The 20,183-nt window shown below is 31.9% G+C and overlaps 1 protein-coding gene across 1 annotated transcript in view; it reads right to left on the bottom strand.

The window, feature by feature from the left end:
• Positions 1–8,194: 8,194 nt before the first annotated feature.
• Positions 8,195–20,183, bottom strand: part of LOC114747447 (zingipain-2-like) — a 74,369-nt gene continuing 62,380 nt past the window's right edge. Inside the window, exons 2-6 of the mRNA XM_028935781.1 lie at positions 11,000–11,008; positions 10,412–10,647; positions 10,164–10,301; positions 8,884–9,112; positions 8,195–8,364 (exon numbers count right to left, since the gene is read on the bottom strand). Of these exons, the coding sequence (XP_028791614.1) occupies positions 8,195–8,364; positions 8,884–9,112; positions 10,164–10,301; positions 10,412–10,647; positions 11,000–11,008 (782 nt within the window). The remainder of the gene's footprint in view (positions 8,365–8,883; positions 9,113–10,163; positions 10,302–10,411; positions 10,648–10,999; positions 11,009–20,183) is intronic.

Below are 20,183 nucleotides of genomic sequence, written 5' to 3'. Positions count from 1 at the left end.
TTCTTTTCCTTGGAAGTCTTTTCAGCTCTACTAACACCTGTAACATCATCAAAAACAAAGCCTTTCTCGAGCTCATGAGGGTTAGTAGAAGACTTCGCAAATGCAACATAATCAGATGGAGTGGAAAGGGTGTAATCTAACTGATGAACAGTAGAACAGTCCACGTCACTACCATTTAAAAGGGAGGGGGAAGCAGAATCAAAAATAGGGGATGAAACATGCATCTCATTAACATTATCAAGCTTATCTATGAACAACCCATCAATAACATTAACATCACACATAGAATAGTCTTCATGCGGTTGTTTCATTTGTTCATACATATTAAAATATGCAAATTTATCCCCAACAGACATAGTGATAGAACCCTTTTGCATGTCAATATTGGTATTAGAAGTTCGAAGAAAGGGTCTACCCAAAATCAGAGTTCCATCCCCACCTTGTTCATTAGGCATATCCAAAACATAGAAGTCGGCAGGGATAACTAAATCTTTCACCTTCACAAGAATATCCTCTAAGAAGCCATGTGGATACCTCACAGTCCTATCAGCTAACTGAAGCATCATGGTGGTAGGTTTGAGGCTTTTGATTTGTAAAGACTCATACATTGATTTAGGCATAACATTAATTGCAGCACCTAAATCAAGTAAAGCTTTAGGAATGGTTGTCCTACCCACAGTACAATGTATAGTAAAGGAACCGGGGTCTTGACACTTAATTGGGAGTTGTGGTTTAAACAAGGCAGACACACTCGAGGGTAATTGAACTCTTTCATTAGGTTTAAACTTCCTCTTATTTGTGCACAACTCTTTCAAAAATTTAGCATACTTAGGGATCTTCTTAATTAGTTCAAGCAAGGGTATATTAACTTCAACTTTTCTAAATGTCTCAAGCAACTCATTATCTTGTTTTTCATTAGCAATTTTCATGCTCTTTAAGTAAGAGTGAGGAAAAGGGAGTTCATTGAGATTTACCTCCTTACCCTCATTGCTTAAGGTTCCATGAGTGCTTGTCTCTGGTTGCTTCTTGCTCTCCTTGCTTTTGTGCTCTTTAGTGGACTCCTTTTTGAGTAGCTTCATTTCTTTAGAGCTTTCAGACCTCTTGGGTGGATTTTCAACCTCAATCTCTTCATCCACCTCTTCATCATCACTTAAGTTTTGAATAGGTCCAACTTTCTTTCCACTTCGTAGACATATGGCATTCACAGACTTAGGATTAATGACAGTGTTGGAAGGCATAGTTCCTGAATTCTTAGCTTGTTGGTCACTTATATTATTAGATAATTGAGTGACATAAGAACTGAGGTTGTTGGCCCTGGTTTCCATTTGCTCCATCTTACTTTCAATAGAGGCAAATCTTGCTTCAGATCTAACTTCATTCTTTGAGATATTATCATTCATCACTTGAATGCCTTTGAGAATTTGACCAAGCTTATCATCATCTCTAGAATATTGCTCTTGAGGAATCATGGCTCTAGAAGTACTCCCCTTGAAGTTATTATTGTTGTCCCCATTGCTCCATCTGAAATTTGGATTAGCCTTCCATCCTTCATTGTAGGTGTTAGAGTAGGGATTCCATTTTGGATCATGGTTTGGTCTCCCTTGAAAGACAGCAGACACCTCTTCAGGAGTGTTAGGGCATAAGCTACTGACATGCATAACAGATCCACTAGTGTCACAGCTTGGAGCAACTAAAGCTTGAGAAGTGGAAGAAGTCCTTTGAACACTCAAATTCTTCAATTCAGCAGTGATTAAAGAGAGATGAGATGTGATCTTGGATTCGAGAGAATCCACCTTGGTTTCCAAAGAATTGATTCTCTTAGCATGTGCAGTTGAAAGTCCTAGTTCTTGCATAGCTCTTGCATCTCTAGGCCCATATTGTTGGTGATTCAAGGCCATCTTTTTAATCAAGCCCCATGCCTCTTGAGCAGTTGAGTCAATTAAAGACCCTCTTGATGCAGCATCTAGCATACCTTTCTCTTGATTTCTTAATCCATCATAAAAATACTGCACCAGTTGTTCCTCCGGTATCTGATGGTGCGGGCATCTTGAAAGAAGATCTTGAAATCTATTCCAGTAGTCATACAGTGACTCATCATAGTCTTGTTTGGCTGAATAGATCTCTTTTCTCATTGATGAAGTGCGAGAAGCCGGAAAGTATTTCTCTAAAAATGCTTTCCTTAAGTTCCCCCAACTGTGATAAGCATCTGCCACATGTCTTGGAAGACTCATATACCATTCTCTAGCTTTTCCTTCCAACGATAAATGAAAGACCTTCCATAAGACTTGGTCCAGTGATGCTCCCACAGGCTTCATACTCTGACACACCATAGAAAGAGATTGCAAATGGAGGTATGGATCTTCTCCTGACAAGCCATGAAACTTTGGAAGTGAGTTAATTAATAAACCTTTAATTTCAAAGTTTACTTCAAAGTTAGGGCAAGCAGCAGTAAAGGGATCAAAATTAACATCAGATGTTGTGGCTTCCCTAATAGTTCTTCTTCTAGGGTTGCCATTATTCTCTCCAACTCTCTCATGCTCTCCATTTCCTCCATTACCACCATTTCTAAGTTGGTTACTATTGGGGTTAGGGTTGGGTGGATTAGGTGGGATGTCGGCCATTATCTCTTCGTTAACTGATTCACTCTCACTACTAGAAAAACTAGACTCTAGAGAGATATTTTCTTCAACTATTACCTCACTTGTCCCCTCAGCTCTCTTTTCTTTTCTTATCTTCCTTAAACTCTTTTCAATCTCAGGATTATAAGGTACAAGTTTGGTCTTTCGGGGCATACAAGAGAGTAACTCAAATCAAAATAGAAGAAAACAAAATTGACCTGAAAAGCACACAAAGCCAAATAAAAAGATGAGATGTGATGAATGCAAGTGTGTGAAAATATGTATAAGATGTATGGTATGGGTGGTAAGTGTGTGTATGAGGTGTGTGCATAAGAATAAATGAAAAAGAAAAAGATTTTTTTTTTTTTTGAAAACGGTGCAGGCGCCGCGGCGGATTTGAAGAGGCGCCACGGCGGATTTCACAGAATCAAATTTTCTATGTGTTGGAGACAGGCGCCGCGGCGGATTTGAAGAGGCGCCACGGCGGATTTCACAGAACCACCAACAGTAACAGCGAAAATTCAGAAAAAGTTTCAGATTAGATGCCAACTTGAATTTTTCCAACAACCAAAGTTCTAAACCAATCAAAATAAGTTCCAAGAAGTTAAATACACTTGAATATGAATACTTTTCATGCAAAAACCCTTGGATACAAAATTGAAGATATTAAACCAAAATTTTTCTCTATACACTCCAAAACTTTAAGTTGTCAAAATCAACTTTGAGCAAATGAGTTCAAAACCAATTTCCTAATGTGAACACCTTCAAAACCAATTATAAGTGACTTGGAGAGATGGTGTGTGCATCTAAATGGATTTAAAACCAAAATTGCACATTCACAAAATATCAAACCACAAGTTAAAGCAACACAACCAACTATTCAGCAGCAACCAAGCCAAGAAACCAATTGGTGCAAGAAAAACCAATCAATACACCAATGGAGAGCCAATGCAAAATGCAAAGTATGAACTTATATGCAAGAATGCAAGTATGAAAAGTAAGAAAATCAGGATTTTTGTTTGTATTTCTCAAAATTTTGATGCTAGGCAGAATGAAAAACCTATATTATAAATAAATATGCAAATAAACTACCTAAATGCAACCTAAAAAGGCTCTTAACCCTAGTCAACAATGAGTTGACACAAGTTAACCTAGGGAACCAATTTCTTGGCTCCCCGGCAACGGCGCCACTTGAAATGTGACCTGTCTTGCTTACACCTTAGGGTCAAATTCAAAATTAAAACCAAGGATTGTACTATAGGCACAACCTCGGGTCGTTTCACTTGTTGGAGCCTTAACTATTGATCCTAAGTTAACTAAATGCCATGAAAATGCAAATTGACTAGGGTAAAGTTGGGGGTTTTCATTAAAACTATTAATTGAGATAAAATGCAATGTAAATATATTTTTGGATTTTTGGGAAATTACGATGGAATGAATGGGAAACAAGTATTGAAACAGTTGATAAAACCTCTTGAAAATGGACCTTTGGCAATCATAGCTCAAAATGATTTTGGGGAGTAAAAATCACCAAGTTTTCTAAAGGAAAAACCTTAAAGAACCCTTCAAGTCTAGGATCTTAATCAATGGCCACCCATCTTATAAGATCCTATTAAGCTTACTTAGTGTGTGTATTAAGATTAATTAATGCACTTGGTTTAATGCAAGCCCAGATTAACTCAACAATCAAACAATACCATGCAAGAAAGAGAGTATCAAAAGAGTTGCATAGAAACATATATGTAACCACATATATTGAAGCTCAAATTCAACATTAACTAATCCAATACACAAGATAATCATCCAGAATTGATTACAACCATAATCAAAACAGTTCAGCCCCAATTTACGAATCCTAAGACCTAGAAATTCATAAATAAACAACTAGAACTATGGATGAAGCTAACTCCCCTTTGAAGCTCTTGGAACTCATGCCAATCAACCATCTTCAAGAGTTGAAGAACCCCTAGCCCTCCATCACTCCAAGCATTGCTCCAACCGGCAACAATAGTTGAATCTCCATGGAAGAAGAGGTTATGGATGGATTAAAGGGAAATATGATGGAATGTAATGAAGAATTGGTGGAATGAGGAGATGAGAGGATGATTCAGCCAAAGAGAGGTGAGGAGAGACCGAATGAGGCTTCCCTAGGTTGAAACTCAGCTTATACTGGTTACTAGAGGTGGTTTGGGGTCGGGTTGAAGCTTAGGGATCCGAATTAGAATGCTGAAATCGCGACTTTTGCAATTCTGACAAATCCGCCGCGGCGGATTTGTCCATCCGCCACGGCGGATGGTACCTTTAGCCAAAACGCAAAGCTTCATTTACTCAGGGCCTCTGGTGTAATTTCTTGAATTCTGGGGCCTTTTCTGCGATTAATCCGGTCTTTTACTACCTTTAATGTTGGGACTAAAGTGTGATTTCCAAATTTGCCCAAATTTCTCCCAAAGTACCTACAAGGAAAATCATACATAATATAGCATCAATTATCCTAGAAATCAATTAATAATAATTAATCTCCAATTATGACAATTTTGCCCCTATTATGCACTAATTCAAGGTAAGGCACTTTAATATAATTTAAGCACAATAAACACTAAAAGAGCTACTAATTATGATAAAAACCCTTAAAATGATATGAAAAGACAATAAAGAGTTGGGTTTAATCAGTTGCCCTAAGCGTTCAAGGTTCGTTTGGACGTACTGCCAATACTTCCTTGCGGATCCTACGAGCTTCATCTTGGTAAAACGAATGCGTTGTATGTCACTCATATTGTACCACTCGAAGTAGTCGTCCATGGTGGCTAACCAATCGAGGAAGGCATTCGCATCTAAACGACCATCAAAGTCAGGTGCCTCAACTTTAACCCTCTTCGTCGCATCATCATTGTAGTCTTGCCGAGGGGTGTCTCGGTATCGTTTGGGCGGCGACAGGTCTCGTCTATACCTAGGGCGCGCGGCGTATCCTCCATAGGTTCGTCAGTTCACAACATGGGATTCGTAGTGAGCCTCTGTCCCTTGCTTATCCCATGGGTTGTCCTCTTCCTCGAACTGTGGGGGAAGGGTCTCAACGTGTAGCGGTTTAGCCTGCGGGTTACGTAGCCCTATAGACAGTTGGGAGCCCCTAGTGTGAGATGGTCCAATGGTGTCGAACTTAAGGTGCGCTTGATTGGTCTCAGGTACATTTCCAAGAATCCCTTCTGCACCTTTACTAAAGACATGCCTATCAATTCTTAGGAGAGAATCTCTAAGTTCTTGCTAGGAGGTCCTAAGCTCTTGATTAGATACCTTAAGCTCCTGAGTAGTGGCTCTAAGCTCCTGACACTGGGAGTTATATTCTTGCTTAATCTCGGCCAAAGATTCCTTAAGGCATTTGGTAAGTTCATTCAGTTTTAGTTCAAAGGTCTGAAGTCTCTGGTCTATTTGGGATTGAAGGGAGCTAACACGAGGTTCTAAAGATTGAAGTGCTTGGTCTAAGGTATCTTGTCTATTTTCAATATCACGAATAGTCATGCAGTAGGTAGATGAAAGCTAATAACAAATAATGAAGCAAGTAAAGAGCTACTAATAAAATGAAAATAAATTCTTCCTCCTTTTTTTTTCTTTTTTTTTCTTTTTTGCTTTTTTTTCCTCTTTTTTTTCTTTTTTTTTTTAAACAAATGAAAATGCTAATAAAATATAATATCTACGGTAGACAATAATCAATAAAATGACAAAAGCAAACTAGTAACCTCCAGTATGTCAAACTAGTCACAGTAAGTTAAAGAGAGGGTCAATTGCGCCTTACCAACGCATTTAAAGAGACCAGAAAAATTACCCCAAAGTGTCTAAATGATTTTGTGGCCGAAGTGAAAATTTTGACAAAATCCGGGTCCAGAAGTGTAATTTCCTCCAACGAATAGGGTCAGACAGTAAAATTTCGAAATCTGGGGTGAATCCGAAATTTTCTGGAAATTATGGGCCAGAATGTGTAATTTTCGCTAAAACTGAATCTGGAGCTGCAGAGACACGGTGGCGCGTGGATATTACGCGCAGAGATTCTTCCGGAGCGTGTAGGCGCGTGGAATCTCCGTTGACCGTGAAACTCAATTTTCTGGCTGTGTTCCTCTAGAGGAAGGCGTTGGCGGTGGTTTCGTGGCAAACGGAGGTCAGACGAGTGAGATCTGGGCCTTCAAAGTGACGCTGACGGTGACGCTGGCTCGTGGAGGCTGTTTCTGGTGGTTTCTGGTTGTGAAACTTTGAGATCTGGACGGATTGTTGCCTACGGTGAGAATGGAAGTGGCGGCACGGTGAACGATCATCGGAAAATGAGCGAACAATGGTGAAAGAGCGGCGGCTGTGGGTTGTTTTGACTAAGGGTGTGTTTGGGTGTTTCAAAAATCAAAAGGTACAAGGGAAACCAGGCTCTGATACCAAAATTGATGTAAAACAAGAAAGGATTGGAAGGGATGAGAAGTTAGGGAAGAGGAAGAAGAAGAGAGGAGAAGCAGAGAAGCAGGGAGAAGAACGGGAGAAAAACTGATCGATAAATTCTAAATGCCAAGTCTGATCACAAACTGAAACCCTAAACTATAAATAAAAGAAATAAATAAAATAAATAAAAGAAATAAAATGAGGGAAGTGGGGAAGTGGGGTGAATGGAGTAACTACCCACGATCTAAAATAAACAATAATAAAAATAATTAATTAGTTAAATTAAAATCTGCATCACATTGTTTCCTCAATAATAATTCAAGTGATTAACATGGTATCTTTGCATAAGTGTCCAGAATTCAAGAGAAGCCTAGAGGAACGAAAATGTCAACAAAATTTCTGTTCTTTGAAAAAAGTGGCAATCCACAAGATCTTAGCATTACGATTGATATAACTGTCTTATAAGTATTTATTCAATATTCTCTCTCGTTTCCTTTTATTTACCTGGTCCATTTTTGGAAGATAGCTATTGATTTGAGCAATACAAGTATCAAGAGGTGAAAGAACCTATTTTTAAAATTAAAAATTAATAAAAAAATTATTTTTGCACTTCAAAGATAAAATGGGATTTAGAATTATTCATCCCTTTGTATTTATTAACATTCAATTTACATCATCTCATAAATCTTAATGAATAGGAGCGAACCTAGGAGGATTGATGAAAATGAAGAGCTTCTAAAATTCGTCATCAATCTACAAGGAAGGCGAGTAGCAATCCATTGGGAGGCTAGAGGTAAGAGACGAGTGGAGAGGATGAAGAGGGTATGTTATTGAAACATGTCATTATATTATTTAAATCAATATTTACAACTATTTGAATTGATATTTACAACCTGCAACTTATTCGATAACACAGTTTTTTGAGATTTACTGTAATTAAATTGAACTTTGAGGACGTCCTCTATAGATAACTGAATTACCTTGTTACTATTCTTCCAATGGTAGATGTGGACCATATCTGGATTTAATATGAATTATATAGATTATATCTTATATTTAATTTGAAAATATATTAAATGAAATAAACATAATCATTTAATCAAAAATACTTTTTTTATAATGATTAAGAAATAAAGAATAAGAAATCTCGAAACATATATGGATTATCCAATCAAAACTGCATGTTTTAGATCTAGTAATAACAAAAAGCTATTTATGCGCCAGAAATATGCTATTTCTTTGCAGCAGTAGTAAGACAGACCAGATCCATGACAATAGTGGAGGACGCAAGTTTTTTCAAAACTGTAGTGAAATGCTAGTGGAAGCTCAAGACTGCTTCATTTAAAATCCTTCTAAATAATCACCATTTTTTCACGTCATTTTCAATAAATATTAGTTCAGGTCTTCCTCTCTAAATTTTCCTATATAAATACCCATATATTCGTTCATTATCCGCAGAATAATATTTTATCGTTGGGTTAGATAATAATTGGTAATGATGCGTCTAGATATTGTTCATTCTAAAGGGTGAACATGAGTGTTGTGAGGACTATGAATTCATAAAAGAAAAAAAGCCAAACATTTTGGCAGAGTTTATTAATTTATAAAACTTTTTGTATTAGAAATAACACAAAAGTTTTGAAGCAAGTCTCCATTACAAATATAGCATTTATTCTCAAAGCTTACATAATAGAGTTTACTAAGCTCCATCCAAGGGCAAATATGCCATTTACTCATATGTCAAAGACACACATAACTAGCTAGGCATGAAGCCTGGCTTTATTTATCTATTTATTTAGTATTGCTTCTAGCGCTAAGCTTCATATGGCAGATTCAAGTAGTGACGCAAAGTTTTTGGTTGGGTAAGCACCATAGCAATTTGAGTTACATACTCCCTCAGTGACATTAGTGTTTCTTTTGACGAAGATGTAGCCATCTTGTCCCCATGAGGTTCCCCACGAGTTCTTAACAATCCAATAATCTTCATTGGAATCAGAATCCGAACCATATCCCACGAGCAACATAGCATGATTGGTTGTGCATGGTGCTATGTCGATGCAGCTGCTACCATCAAAGATTCCCTACCCATGTTCAAAGAAAGCAACTGTAATTTCAATGAAGAAATAGGAAGATATAAAGTGGATCTTTGGTCATCTCAAATATGGAAGCAAACTAGAAAAGTTGGTCTCCATGGTGAGGTGTTGATAACTGAATCATTGTGGTCAAGGTTCAAAGGCTTATGCCATTAGAAGATTATCTTTATTTTTATTGGAATAGTTGATATTTTAGTTAGTTAAGAATTTTTCATGTTGAAAGATGTAGAGTGTAGGAAAAAGAAAACTATTGAATCTCGATTTTAAATTTATTCAAAATTAAATGAATACAAATTTTAAAATTTATGCCATTCATATCAGATGTGAACATAAGAAAAAACTAATTTAAATTTTAAGATTTTGACTATATTTGAGTTGTATAAATTGTGTTTTATTTTATTATATGTTTTATTTATTATATGAAAATAATAAAATACTGAACATAAAAGTTTCTTTTATCTGTAAAGTGGGAAAATAAATCCTTTGGTTTTATAGTTTTGAATGAGTCGTAACTCAGCCTTAAATTTTGCTTCAATATAAATCAACTCTTATTTTCTTTCATTTGAAAGTTGTTAGTTTTTAGATTTTTAACTCACTGCAACTCAATCTTTATAGTTTTAATCATTTAAAACTTTAATTGTAAGTTTTATAAAATATAAGGATCAATATTTTAGTTAGTTAACATTGTAAAGACTGAGTTGTATCAAGTTAAAATTTAGGTATTGGGTTATAATCAAGTTAAAACTATAAGAACTAGTTGCATACGAGATCAAAGTTTAGGGACTAAGTTACAACTAAGTTAAGACTATAGGGATCAAAAGATTAATTTTTTCTTAAATAATAATTGTGATTTTAACTATATATAAAATAAAAAATAAAAATTGTCACTCTGTATCTTGCCCATTCATTCCTAATGATGACCATTAACTCACAAAATTAACTTTATTTAACTTGCATCAACTAGGAATAATTCAAAAAATTCCTTACTCCTGTTAACTGAAACATGCTTATATAACTTCATGTGTGATAGATGACTTACTTGCTTGTACTGCTTGAAATCATTAGAAACATACATAGAAAAACTAACTGGCTGCTGAGCAGCGGCACAAAATAGAGCACGTTCTGATTTGTACTTCTTATTTACGTAGCCATCAATGGTAGCAGCTATCAATTTTTCCTGTTTCATAAGAAAAGGGAACAAGAAGCAAAACCAGAAGAATAATAAGGAGAAGAAGATGTAATCCGTACAAGTAAAGATTTTGTAGGAGGCGGAGGACAAACACTGACCTTTTGGTGATCACAGATACCATTTTGAGCTATATATGGATAATCTTCTTCTGAGGCAATACCTCCATTTTTTATGACATATTCAAATCCTCTAGTGTACCAACCTCCTTGTTCGCAGCCTAAGTTATATGGCTCACAGGACAAAAGTTGTTGTTCAGAGACGCTGACAAGATTACCTGTAGCAAGTTTATATATTCCTTCAATGGCTCCAGTAGTAGAGAATGCCCAACAGCTTCCTACGAGCATGAATTTACAAATTAGTTGCTATAGTTCTTAGTATAAATTCAATTGAAAAATTTCAAAGCTAAACCTTCAAAATTCACACAATCTCACATCTAAATGTGAATATTCATACGAGGGTAGTTTTCGATCCAAAACGATTAAATGGGGTATCTTAAAAGAATCAATACAGATTTTTTCGTTCTATGTAAATCAGTTATCCAATTCCTACCTGCGGAATAGTGAGCTTCATCACTTATATGGGCTTATGTGTATAAATGGAGTTCGTTATTTTGTTTCTCTCTCTCTTTTCCCTTCATGAAGTATTTTTAAAGGAAAACATATTCTTCAGAAAAAAGAAAGACTTACCACACGAGCCTTGGCTTTTAACGTTAGTTACAGCTCCAAAGTCCCTCCAATCCAAGGAAGAAGGTGCACCTGGACAGAGATCATTGTCCTCGGATTCTGTCTTCTCAAGGATGTTGTCTTCCATTTCACCTAGGTAGGTCTTACTGAATTCGTCGAAAGTCATGTCTGAGAACTGATTCAAACCCAACCTGTAGCCCGATGTTGTGTTGCAATTCTTCTCTCTGATATACTCCAAATTGCTTTTGAAAATCTCAAACCTGTATTCCTGAGCTGCTCTTGATTTGTATTCTCGGTCATACTTCTTCTGCCACATTCGGAATAGCTCACGAATGTCTTCCTCTGAAGTGAACTTGTCCAAGTCGTCATCACCATCACTGAGAATGGGATGCTCACTAGGGATACCGAAGGAGAGGCATATGATGGAAAAGAAGAGGAAGACAAGAAAGAGAGATTTTGAGATCAGAGAAGTCATTGAGTAATCAGATAAGGTAATCAAATGATGACCTCCTATGCATCTTTGCCTTGGTATGTCTCGTATATATAGAATCTGGAGTCAATGAAATGCTAGTAAGGAGAAAAAATCAATTCAATAGAGTGCATGTTCATATAATTTTTTGTGCATATAAATTAGGTTTAATAATTTCCATAATCATTAAAAGAATACTACTTTTTTTTTAAAGAAAATCAAAGTCTAAAATATATGTTTGGTCATTTATGTCTTCATCAGGTTTTATTAATTTAGTTCCTTAAATTTATAAAGTGCATTTTTGTTCCTTTAAGCTTAACAACGTTAGTTTTATCTGATGAAAAATGTTGACTCATCAAATTTAATGACGATTGCGCAATTAAACGCTAAGAAAGCATGCTTACATTTTAATATAATATGTTTATATTTTAAGTTGTGTAAATTAAAAAAATTAAAATGAAAAAAATTATACTTGGTCATTATTTAATTACATGAGTCAACATTTTTTTCTTAGATGGAACCAATGGTGTTAAGATTGAAGGATTAAAAATGTATTTTATATATTTAAAGGACTAAAATAAAACTTGTTGTGAACATAAAGGACTAAATATATATTTTAGTCAAAATTAAATTAGAGTTTTATTAAAGCAAGCACATCTATGAATTAATATCAACATTAATATGTAAGTTAAGATATAAATTTGTCCTAAAAGTTATCACTCAAGAGTACTAGATATACCTGGAAGTTTTTTGGGCGCAAATTTGCCTCAAATTTAAAATTATAGAAATTTTGCCCGCACCATTAAAAATGTTAATTGTTAATATTATTATTAATGTTAATTTTTTAACAATAGGAAGCCCAAATTACTACGATTTTAAACTTTTGAGGCAAATTTACATCTTCATGCTTGTTAATTGCTAGAATTTTATGTCATTTCAGCATTTTTTTTTTCCTTGATTTTTATGCACTCTTAGATGTATTTGTGTGTATTTTGGCTTTTATTCTTGTTATTTTTGAGGTTATAAAGTTTGTCACTTTTGCAAGCTATGTATTAGTATAAGAGTAATTATTTCAAACCACATACTCACATAGGAAGCCTTTGGAAGCATTTGAAGACAAAGTTTGCTCTAGAATTACATTATAGTGATCAAAGAAGAACAAATAGAGGCCACATCATATATGGAACTCCTTATTTGAGCATGAAGAACAAAATTGTCCATTAGCAAAATGAGTTGTGGCATATTCTGGCCTACTTGAGACCTAACTCAAACCGAGACAAATTCAGCTGTAGTGCAAAATTTTTAAGCTGCGGGCAGCCGCGGACAGCAAAATGCGCAACACTAAATTAGAAAATTCTTGGTTTTAAGGCCCCAAACTCGACATTGGCCTTCGTTCTTCACTTCTGGGTGATTTTTGGGAGTATTTTGCTATGCTAGTGCTTGCTTGTTGGAGGAGATTGAATTGGGAGTGGAAGCTTTGAAGAGATTTGGGCCTTTTTATTGGTTTTCCTGTCCATCTTGCTTTCTCTACTCTTGTTTCATGATTGCGCCAATGCGGATATATATATTCTCACGAATTTTTTGAGCATATGTGGCTAAATACATTTCTTTATGATAAGTTTTAAACTCGATCTTATATGGATTAAGTACTCATTTCCTTTTATATTTGTGATTAATGATAGAATTATATTGATTTTACTCTATGTTTAGTGCTTTTTGTTGATTGGCCACCAATAAAATTGTTGGGTTCACTTGATTGATGCTTCAGAGAGTTAAGTTGAGTGCAGAATTTGAATTTAATCATGTTAGAACTTGAAATTTGTAAGTTAAATGAATGGTTTTGTTAATAAGATAGAGATACACTCATCAACCTCACGCAAGCATGTAAGATTTGTAATAAAAATTGGAGTTAATTAATCAAGAGATTAATTAATCAATTACTGAACTAAATACCTATTTGTAGACTTGAGAGAGCACTTATAGGTAATTTAGTGTTCTTAGTTAGCATATTCTATAATCAAGAAGCAAGTATAATAAGGGGTTTGGTTGAGTACTTTTAAAATATAAGGGAGACAAACAATTTTAGGTCCCTTTGAATCCTCATAATTGAAGAATCACTTTTTCTTTTTATTAATTTCTAATTTTAAAAATATTTTCCTTTTACTATTAACATTCGGGTCATTCAAATTAGGTAAAAGTGTGATATCAATACTTAACTAAGTTGTAAAACCAAATAATGGTGGCAACAATATTTTTCCCATCTCTCTATTATTTGTCACGCGCTTGCAGTGTGAACAACACTTAATATGTCAATAAAAAAAATTAATTTATAGCAATTCATACTCCATATAACCAAAAAAAAAAAAAGTCTCTCTTTTATACACCCGCACAGAACTCCTGCAATAATTGTCTAACGACACACACTCCCTTTGGTTGTAATCATAAGATAGTGTTTTAAACTCTATTTGGTTCTAAAAATGTGATTGTCGATTTTTCCCCAATATCTCTGTGGCACTCCACTAGCCGCCCTTAATAAAATGGTGGGATTTTTTTACCAATAAAATAATGGATTTAATTAATGTCTGTACATATATAATGACAAAAGTTAGGCACCCAATTTGACTTGTTCAAGTTTTAAATCAATTATTAAAAATCATATACGCACATTTTATTTGTTACCTACACATATATTGACAAAAAGTTAGGTACTGAATTGACTTATTCGGTACATGCACGCTTCATTTAAGTGCGTACATATTGAGGCGAGGAAGACATCATTGTTAACTTTATTTTACATGTGCTCAAAGAATAAGCTGGAAGATATCATATGAAAATCTGGAACCTTGATCATTTAAAAGATAAACTTCAAATATTTCGTTGTCGAATATCTCTTTCATGTTGAAAGGTATAGAATGTAAGAAAAAAATATTTTGAACGTTAAATTTAAAAAAAAATTATTTTTTGCCAAGAAAACTCATAATTGATTGAATAAAATCATATAGCTACTGTCCACAAAAACCAACTGAAAAAAAAGAAAAAGAAAACCGGCCTCTCTCCTGGTGAGTGAAAAAATATTGATTGAAGTTTTTCTTCAATAGATGTGAACGCAATAAAAACGTTAACTTTAAATTATAGATAATAATTTAAAAATTTGGATAGATTTTTTTATAACTAAATTTAGATTAGATTTTAATCTTATAAATTGAATTTTACATTCTATATTCCCTTCAAGTTTAAATTAAAATATAATCATGATTTTGCAATCTATAAATAATTTGATGAAGGGTTACCATAATGGCTCCGGGATCTTGATTAGCACTAATGCTCCGTTTAGATAGAAAGAAAAGTTGGGAAGAAAGAAAATAACAAGAGCAAAAATAGAGAAAAGAGAAAACTGAAGAAAAATATCACTATCCATTTTGTTTGGATGAATAAGAGAAAATAGAGAGGAAAGAAAATGAGAAAATATATAAATGACTAAAATATCCTTATCTCAAAATATGTTATGTTTAAAACCAAATTAAATATCACAATAAAAAAATTATATGAACATTAATATTATTAAATAATTTAAAATAAAATTAATTAAAAAATATATTATCATATTATTATATTTAAAAATAAAATATTTTAATAAAAATGTTCCTTTTAATAGAAAAATAAAATGGGGATAATTTTTTAAAATTAAATATAATAAAAGAAAATAAATAAAATATATATTATTTAAAATTATTATTAAATAATAAAAATTTATCATAAAAATTGAAAGAGATGGAGATATATATGTGTGTGTATAGATAGTACGAAGTTTGAGTATTACATTGAATGTTAAAAAATAGAGTTTATATGTTGGTTTGAAATTTGGCTGCAGTGAGATAATATTGTTAAATTATAAAATATCAATAAAAATTGCACTAAAGGCAAATATGCATTTATTCACATAATATGAGGGAGAGTATATGAGAAATGTGAGTTTTCTTCTTATTTTCTTTTCACATTGGAGAAAAAAATTAGAGAGAAAATGATGTGGGTCCCACGCTCTATTTTCTCTCCTATTTTTCTTTCCACTCACTTTTCTCTTTTCATCCAAATAAAGAAAAACTAATTCCTCTCCTTATTTTCCTCTCTGGTTTTCTTTTTTCCCTCATTTTCTTTCCATTCCAACAAAGGCTAACTACCTAAACTTAAACCTCTAATCTCTGCTTCAAGAAAAAAGGAAAATAAAAAATTAGGCTATCTTTATCAAATAGATGTGAACGCAATAAAAAAGTTAATTTTAAATTATAGATAACAATTTAAAATTTTGGATAGATTTTTTTATAACTAAATTTAGATTGATTTTAATCGTATAAATTGAATCTTAATTCCATATTCCCTTCAAGTTTAAATTAAAATATAATAATGATTTAATTAAAATTGACACATTCCATATTACATCTGGCCTATGTTACACATTCCCTATACCATTTCCTATAATGAAAACTAACGCCAAATTCGCTTCATTTATGCATTTATTTCTGGAGAAGACCTAGGCATTTATTCTGATGTTCTTCATCTATTTATTTTCTTAAAAAAATTGTGATGCACTTTTAAATTTTGAAAAGACACAAGTATACATATTTGATGTTTTAACTTTATATTAGGTTTCAGTTTCGTCCTTAAATTTTAAAATATATTTTTAATCTTTTAATCCCAAAATTATTAGCCCTAACTAATATTTTTTTGTAACCATCATGGTAATTTTAAAAATGAAACTTAATATACCAATATTTGAGAATATTTTATTGATATTTAAGATCTCAATGTCACCATTTTTTATTAATATTTTTATGCATATAGGACTAAAATATACCTTTTAAATAAAGTTAAAAGATCAAAATGAAAACTTTCGTAAAGTTAAAGGATTAAAGTATACTTTTAAATTTTTAAAAAACTAAAAATATAATTACTAAGAGTTAATGAAAGGGTAAATCATTTTTAAAAAAGAAATACCCTTGTCTAGATTTGATCGGAAATAGGCATCTCAAGTATATAAAATTAAGTGTTGGCAAAAAAAAGAAAAGAAAAAGAATGTAACTTAAGGATCTCTCAAAATCCGCCTTTTTAAATTCTTCTTTTTGTTAAAAAAATCCTCCATTTCTTTTTCATCTCTGAATTCCTTCTTCAACTTTACATCAAAAAATTGGACCATTCAGATGTAATATATCTTATAAAAATTATTATAATATTATTAAAATATGGATAAATAAATTCAAATTATTAATAGTTTTATAAAATATATATATTAACCATCCATTATTTTAATTAATCTAAAGGTGGAGAAGGGATATTCTTGAAAAAAGTGAGAAAGAGGATATTCTGTGAGAATCCAAATCAGTACGTTAATCATGCCTAAACATTATATTTGCCTTTAACTTGTCAAACTCGAGTTTAAGCAAAACTCATAAAGAGGATGTAAACTCTAATCTTAAACTCGTCAGAGTTGATTTTTATTAATAAATCGGTATTAAAAGTATGTATTTAAATAATTAAAATATAAAAATAAAAATAATTTTATTTAAATATATTTTAAATCTAAATAATTGAATTTATATTTATCAACGTTCATAATTGATCATATTTAACAACTAATTTTTTTTATGACATTCACATATAAAGTCACCAAGCATAATCAAATAAAAAAAATTTAGTACAAATTTAAGAGCACATTGACACGATTTTGTAAGTTAAAAACAGAAAAACAGTGAACACAGTGAGTAAACTTGCAAGTTCAACTGAGTATATGGGTGTGTTTGGATGAAACCAAACCATGGTTTGAAGAATAGCTTCTGGAGAGAATAGATTTTCTGAAAAATAGATTTTATGAAAAAGTGATTTTGAGAAGTGAGAGTGTTTGGATAGTTGTTACCAGAAGCACTTTTTACATGTGCAAATTATTAAAAAGAGTATAAGTTAATATGACAATTATATAAGGGATAGATGTTATAATATATTTTGATTTGAGGAATAAAATTGTTAATAAAATAATTTTTACCAACATAATTAATAATATATAAGATAATATAATTAATAAATAATTAATATGAATATATATTTATAAATTATAAGATTAAATATGTTTATAGAAAAATGATTATTTTTTTCTAATAGAAAAATATTAATTTGCTTTAAAAATTTTAAACATGAAATTCTATAACATTTTTTCACAACTATTTTTTATAATAACATACTATCTCTCATCTTTAATATAATTAATTAATTATTACTACATGTGTAAAAATATTTATAAAATATAAGATTAAAAATATTTTTAAAAAAGATGAATAATTTTTTATAAACAGAAAAGAAATTTAAAAAAAAGTACAATGTAACAACATACTACCTCTTTCTGGTTTAAAAAAAAAAAAACATACCACCTCTCTAAACAGTGAAGGACCGGAAGATTGAAGCTTGAGGGGCATATGTGTCTAGTCTCAAAAAGAGATCCTCATATCCATACAACACTCTCCAAAAAGCAGATTCAAATTGTTTTTTCCAAAACCATGGTTTTGATTTTTTTATGGGTGTTTGGGTTATTTTTTCCCCAAACCATGGTTTGGGGAGACACCCAAACACACCCTATAACTAGAACAAGTCTAAGAGTAAATTAACACATTTTTACCAACTAAAAACATAAAAACATTAAACTCAATGAGTTAACTCACGAGTTTGACAATAATAGTCTTTGCCAATGCTTGAGCAATTTCTCACATCCAGGACTCACTTTCCTTTTCAAGAAAACATCTTGAACATTTTACTCAAATAATAAGGGCACATTGAATATGAATATCACGATCAGGTCCAATGATTGAGCAGCTTCTCCCATCAAATAGCCCATGTATATGTTCATGTTGAAGTAAGCAACTTTAACTTTCGCTTGCAAAACTAGTGCTAATCAAGCCAAATGGATCTCTCCATGTTTAAAAAATACAAGTGTTTATATTTTATTTAAAATGCTTATATCCTATTTTATGTTATAATTTCACTTTTTTATTTGAGATATCAGAACGTAAGGAATTAGTGTTTTTTTAAATATATATTCAAATTCAAAATTGACTCATCCTAATAAGTCGCTAGATTTGAGCCGTGCAGAATGTATTTTTATTTTTAATTTTTATCTGAAATAAATAAAACAATAAATAGAAAAAGTTTTAACAGAAGCAGTGTCAGAATTTAGAATTGTAGCATCAACATTTTTTTGTCAATGAAATTTAACAATGTTAGGAGTAAAGAATTGAAAAGATACTTTACAAAATTAAGAAATTAAATTAAGTTCTGATATAAAGTTAGATGACTATAACAACCAAACTTTATCTCACTAGTTGGAATTGGTTAGATGGATCGTGCCATTAAACTCTATCAAAGACCAAATCTTTAGATTTTACACATTATTATCTAAACTATTCGTGCATTATGAACCATCGAATTCAAAGGAAAAATTATTTTGCATGTAGCTATATTTTTTTTTCAAATTTTAATTCGATACATGTACTCTTCTTCTCTTCATTGAACAATTTAATTTTGCTCTGTTGCCACCACCTGCCCTATAACCTTTCTCTGTTAGCATTGTTAGCTTTTGTACAGGAGCTAATGGTGCTAACAAAGTAAAATTAAAGTATTTAATTAAGAGAAAAAAATACACAAGTATCAAATTAAAAATAAAAAATAAGTATATGCAAAATGGTTTTTCAGAATCCAAACTCATGTATAATTAGCTTTAATCACACACATTTAATTAATTACCTGTTTTGTAGGTATTAATTAAATTTCAAAAAATTAGTCAACGCTCATCTATGTACTACTTTTAGTCCTCAATATAAAAACTAGTTTGACATTCAATTAATTCTAAATATAAGAATTCAATCTATGTTATCTTTAATATTATTTATTTTACCCTTAAGTAATCCATTGCTGTGTTTGGAATGCCGCTTGCAACTCCAAATATGCATGGGACAGTGTGTAACCCCAATTCATGGCTTATTTTTACAATGATGCTTATTTGGATTAGCTTTTTCTCAAATGAGTTTTTGGAGAAAAAGTCAGTTACAAACCAAGCTCAAAATTTGAGCATTTTCCATTGGCAATGTGGAGAGAAAAAACAACAAGAATGAGAAGAAAGATAAGAGTATTTAAGTGGGTTCTATCTTGACCCAATAATTTGATTTTTTTTCAAGAAGAAATTTCCTAATAAAATTTAATTATTTTAATTTATTATTTTTTTGAATTTATCAAATTGTATACATATGATATACTACTTATTGCTCTTTAATATAAGACCCCAATAAACTAATTTAAAGAGATTAAGGAAGCTAAATAAATTACTTAATTCATATTCATGTTTATCCATTACATATATTTAATATTCTATAGTGTATTTTCAAAATTTTCTCACTAACTAATATTTTTATTTTATAATTATAATGTTATTTATAATTTAACAATTATCACATTAATATCATATAAACAATACTATTCAATAAAATCAGTATCCTTTTTAGTCATTTTATATCTAAATTAAACTTATTTTTTATTAATCATCCAAACAAGTTTAAGTTTTTTTAACTAACTTTTCATAAACATCAATTCAAACATAAATCACATTATACTAACTTACTTTTACTCTAATTTAAGTTTGCAAATATTAGTTGGAATAAAAGTTAGTTTTGCCATTGCTAATCC

The sequence above is a fragment of the Neltuma alba genome, unplaced genomic scaffold (assembly GCF_004799145.2).
Source record: "Neltuma alba isolate B1F8T4 unplaced genomic scaffold, ASM479914v2 tig00005313_pilon, whole genome shotgun sequence".
In the NCBI taxonomy this organism is placed as follows: domain Eukaryota; kingdom Viridiplantae; phylum Streptophyta; class Magnoliopsida; order Fabales; family Fabaceae; genus Neltuma; species Neltuma alba.
Note: the sequence above shows the minus strand (reverse complement) of the source record. Positions and strands in the feature narration are given on the sequence as shown.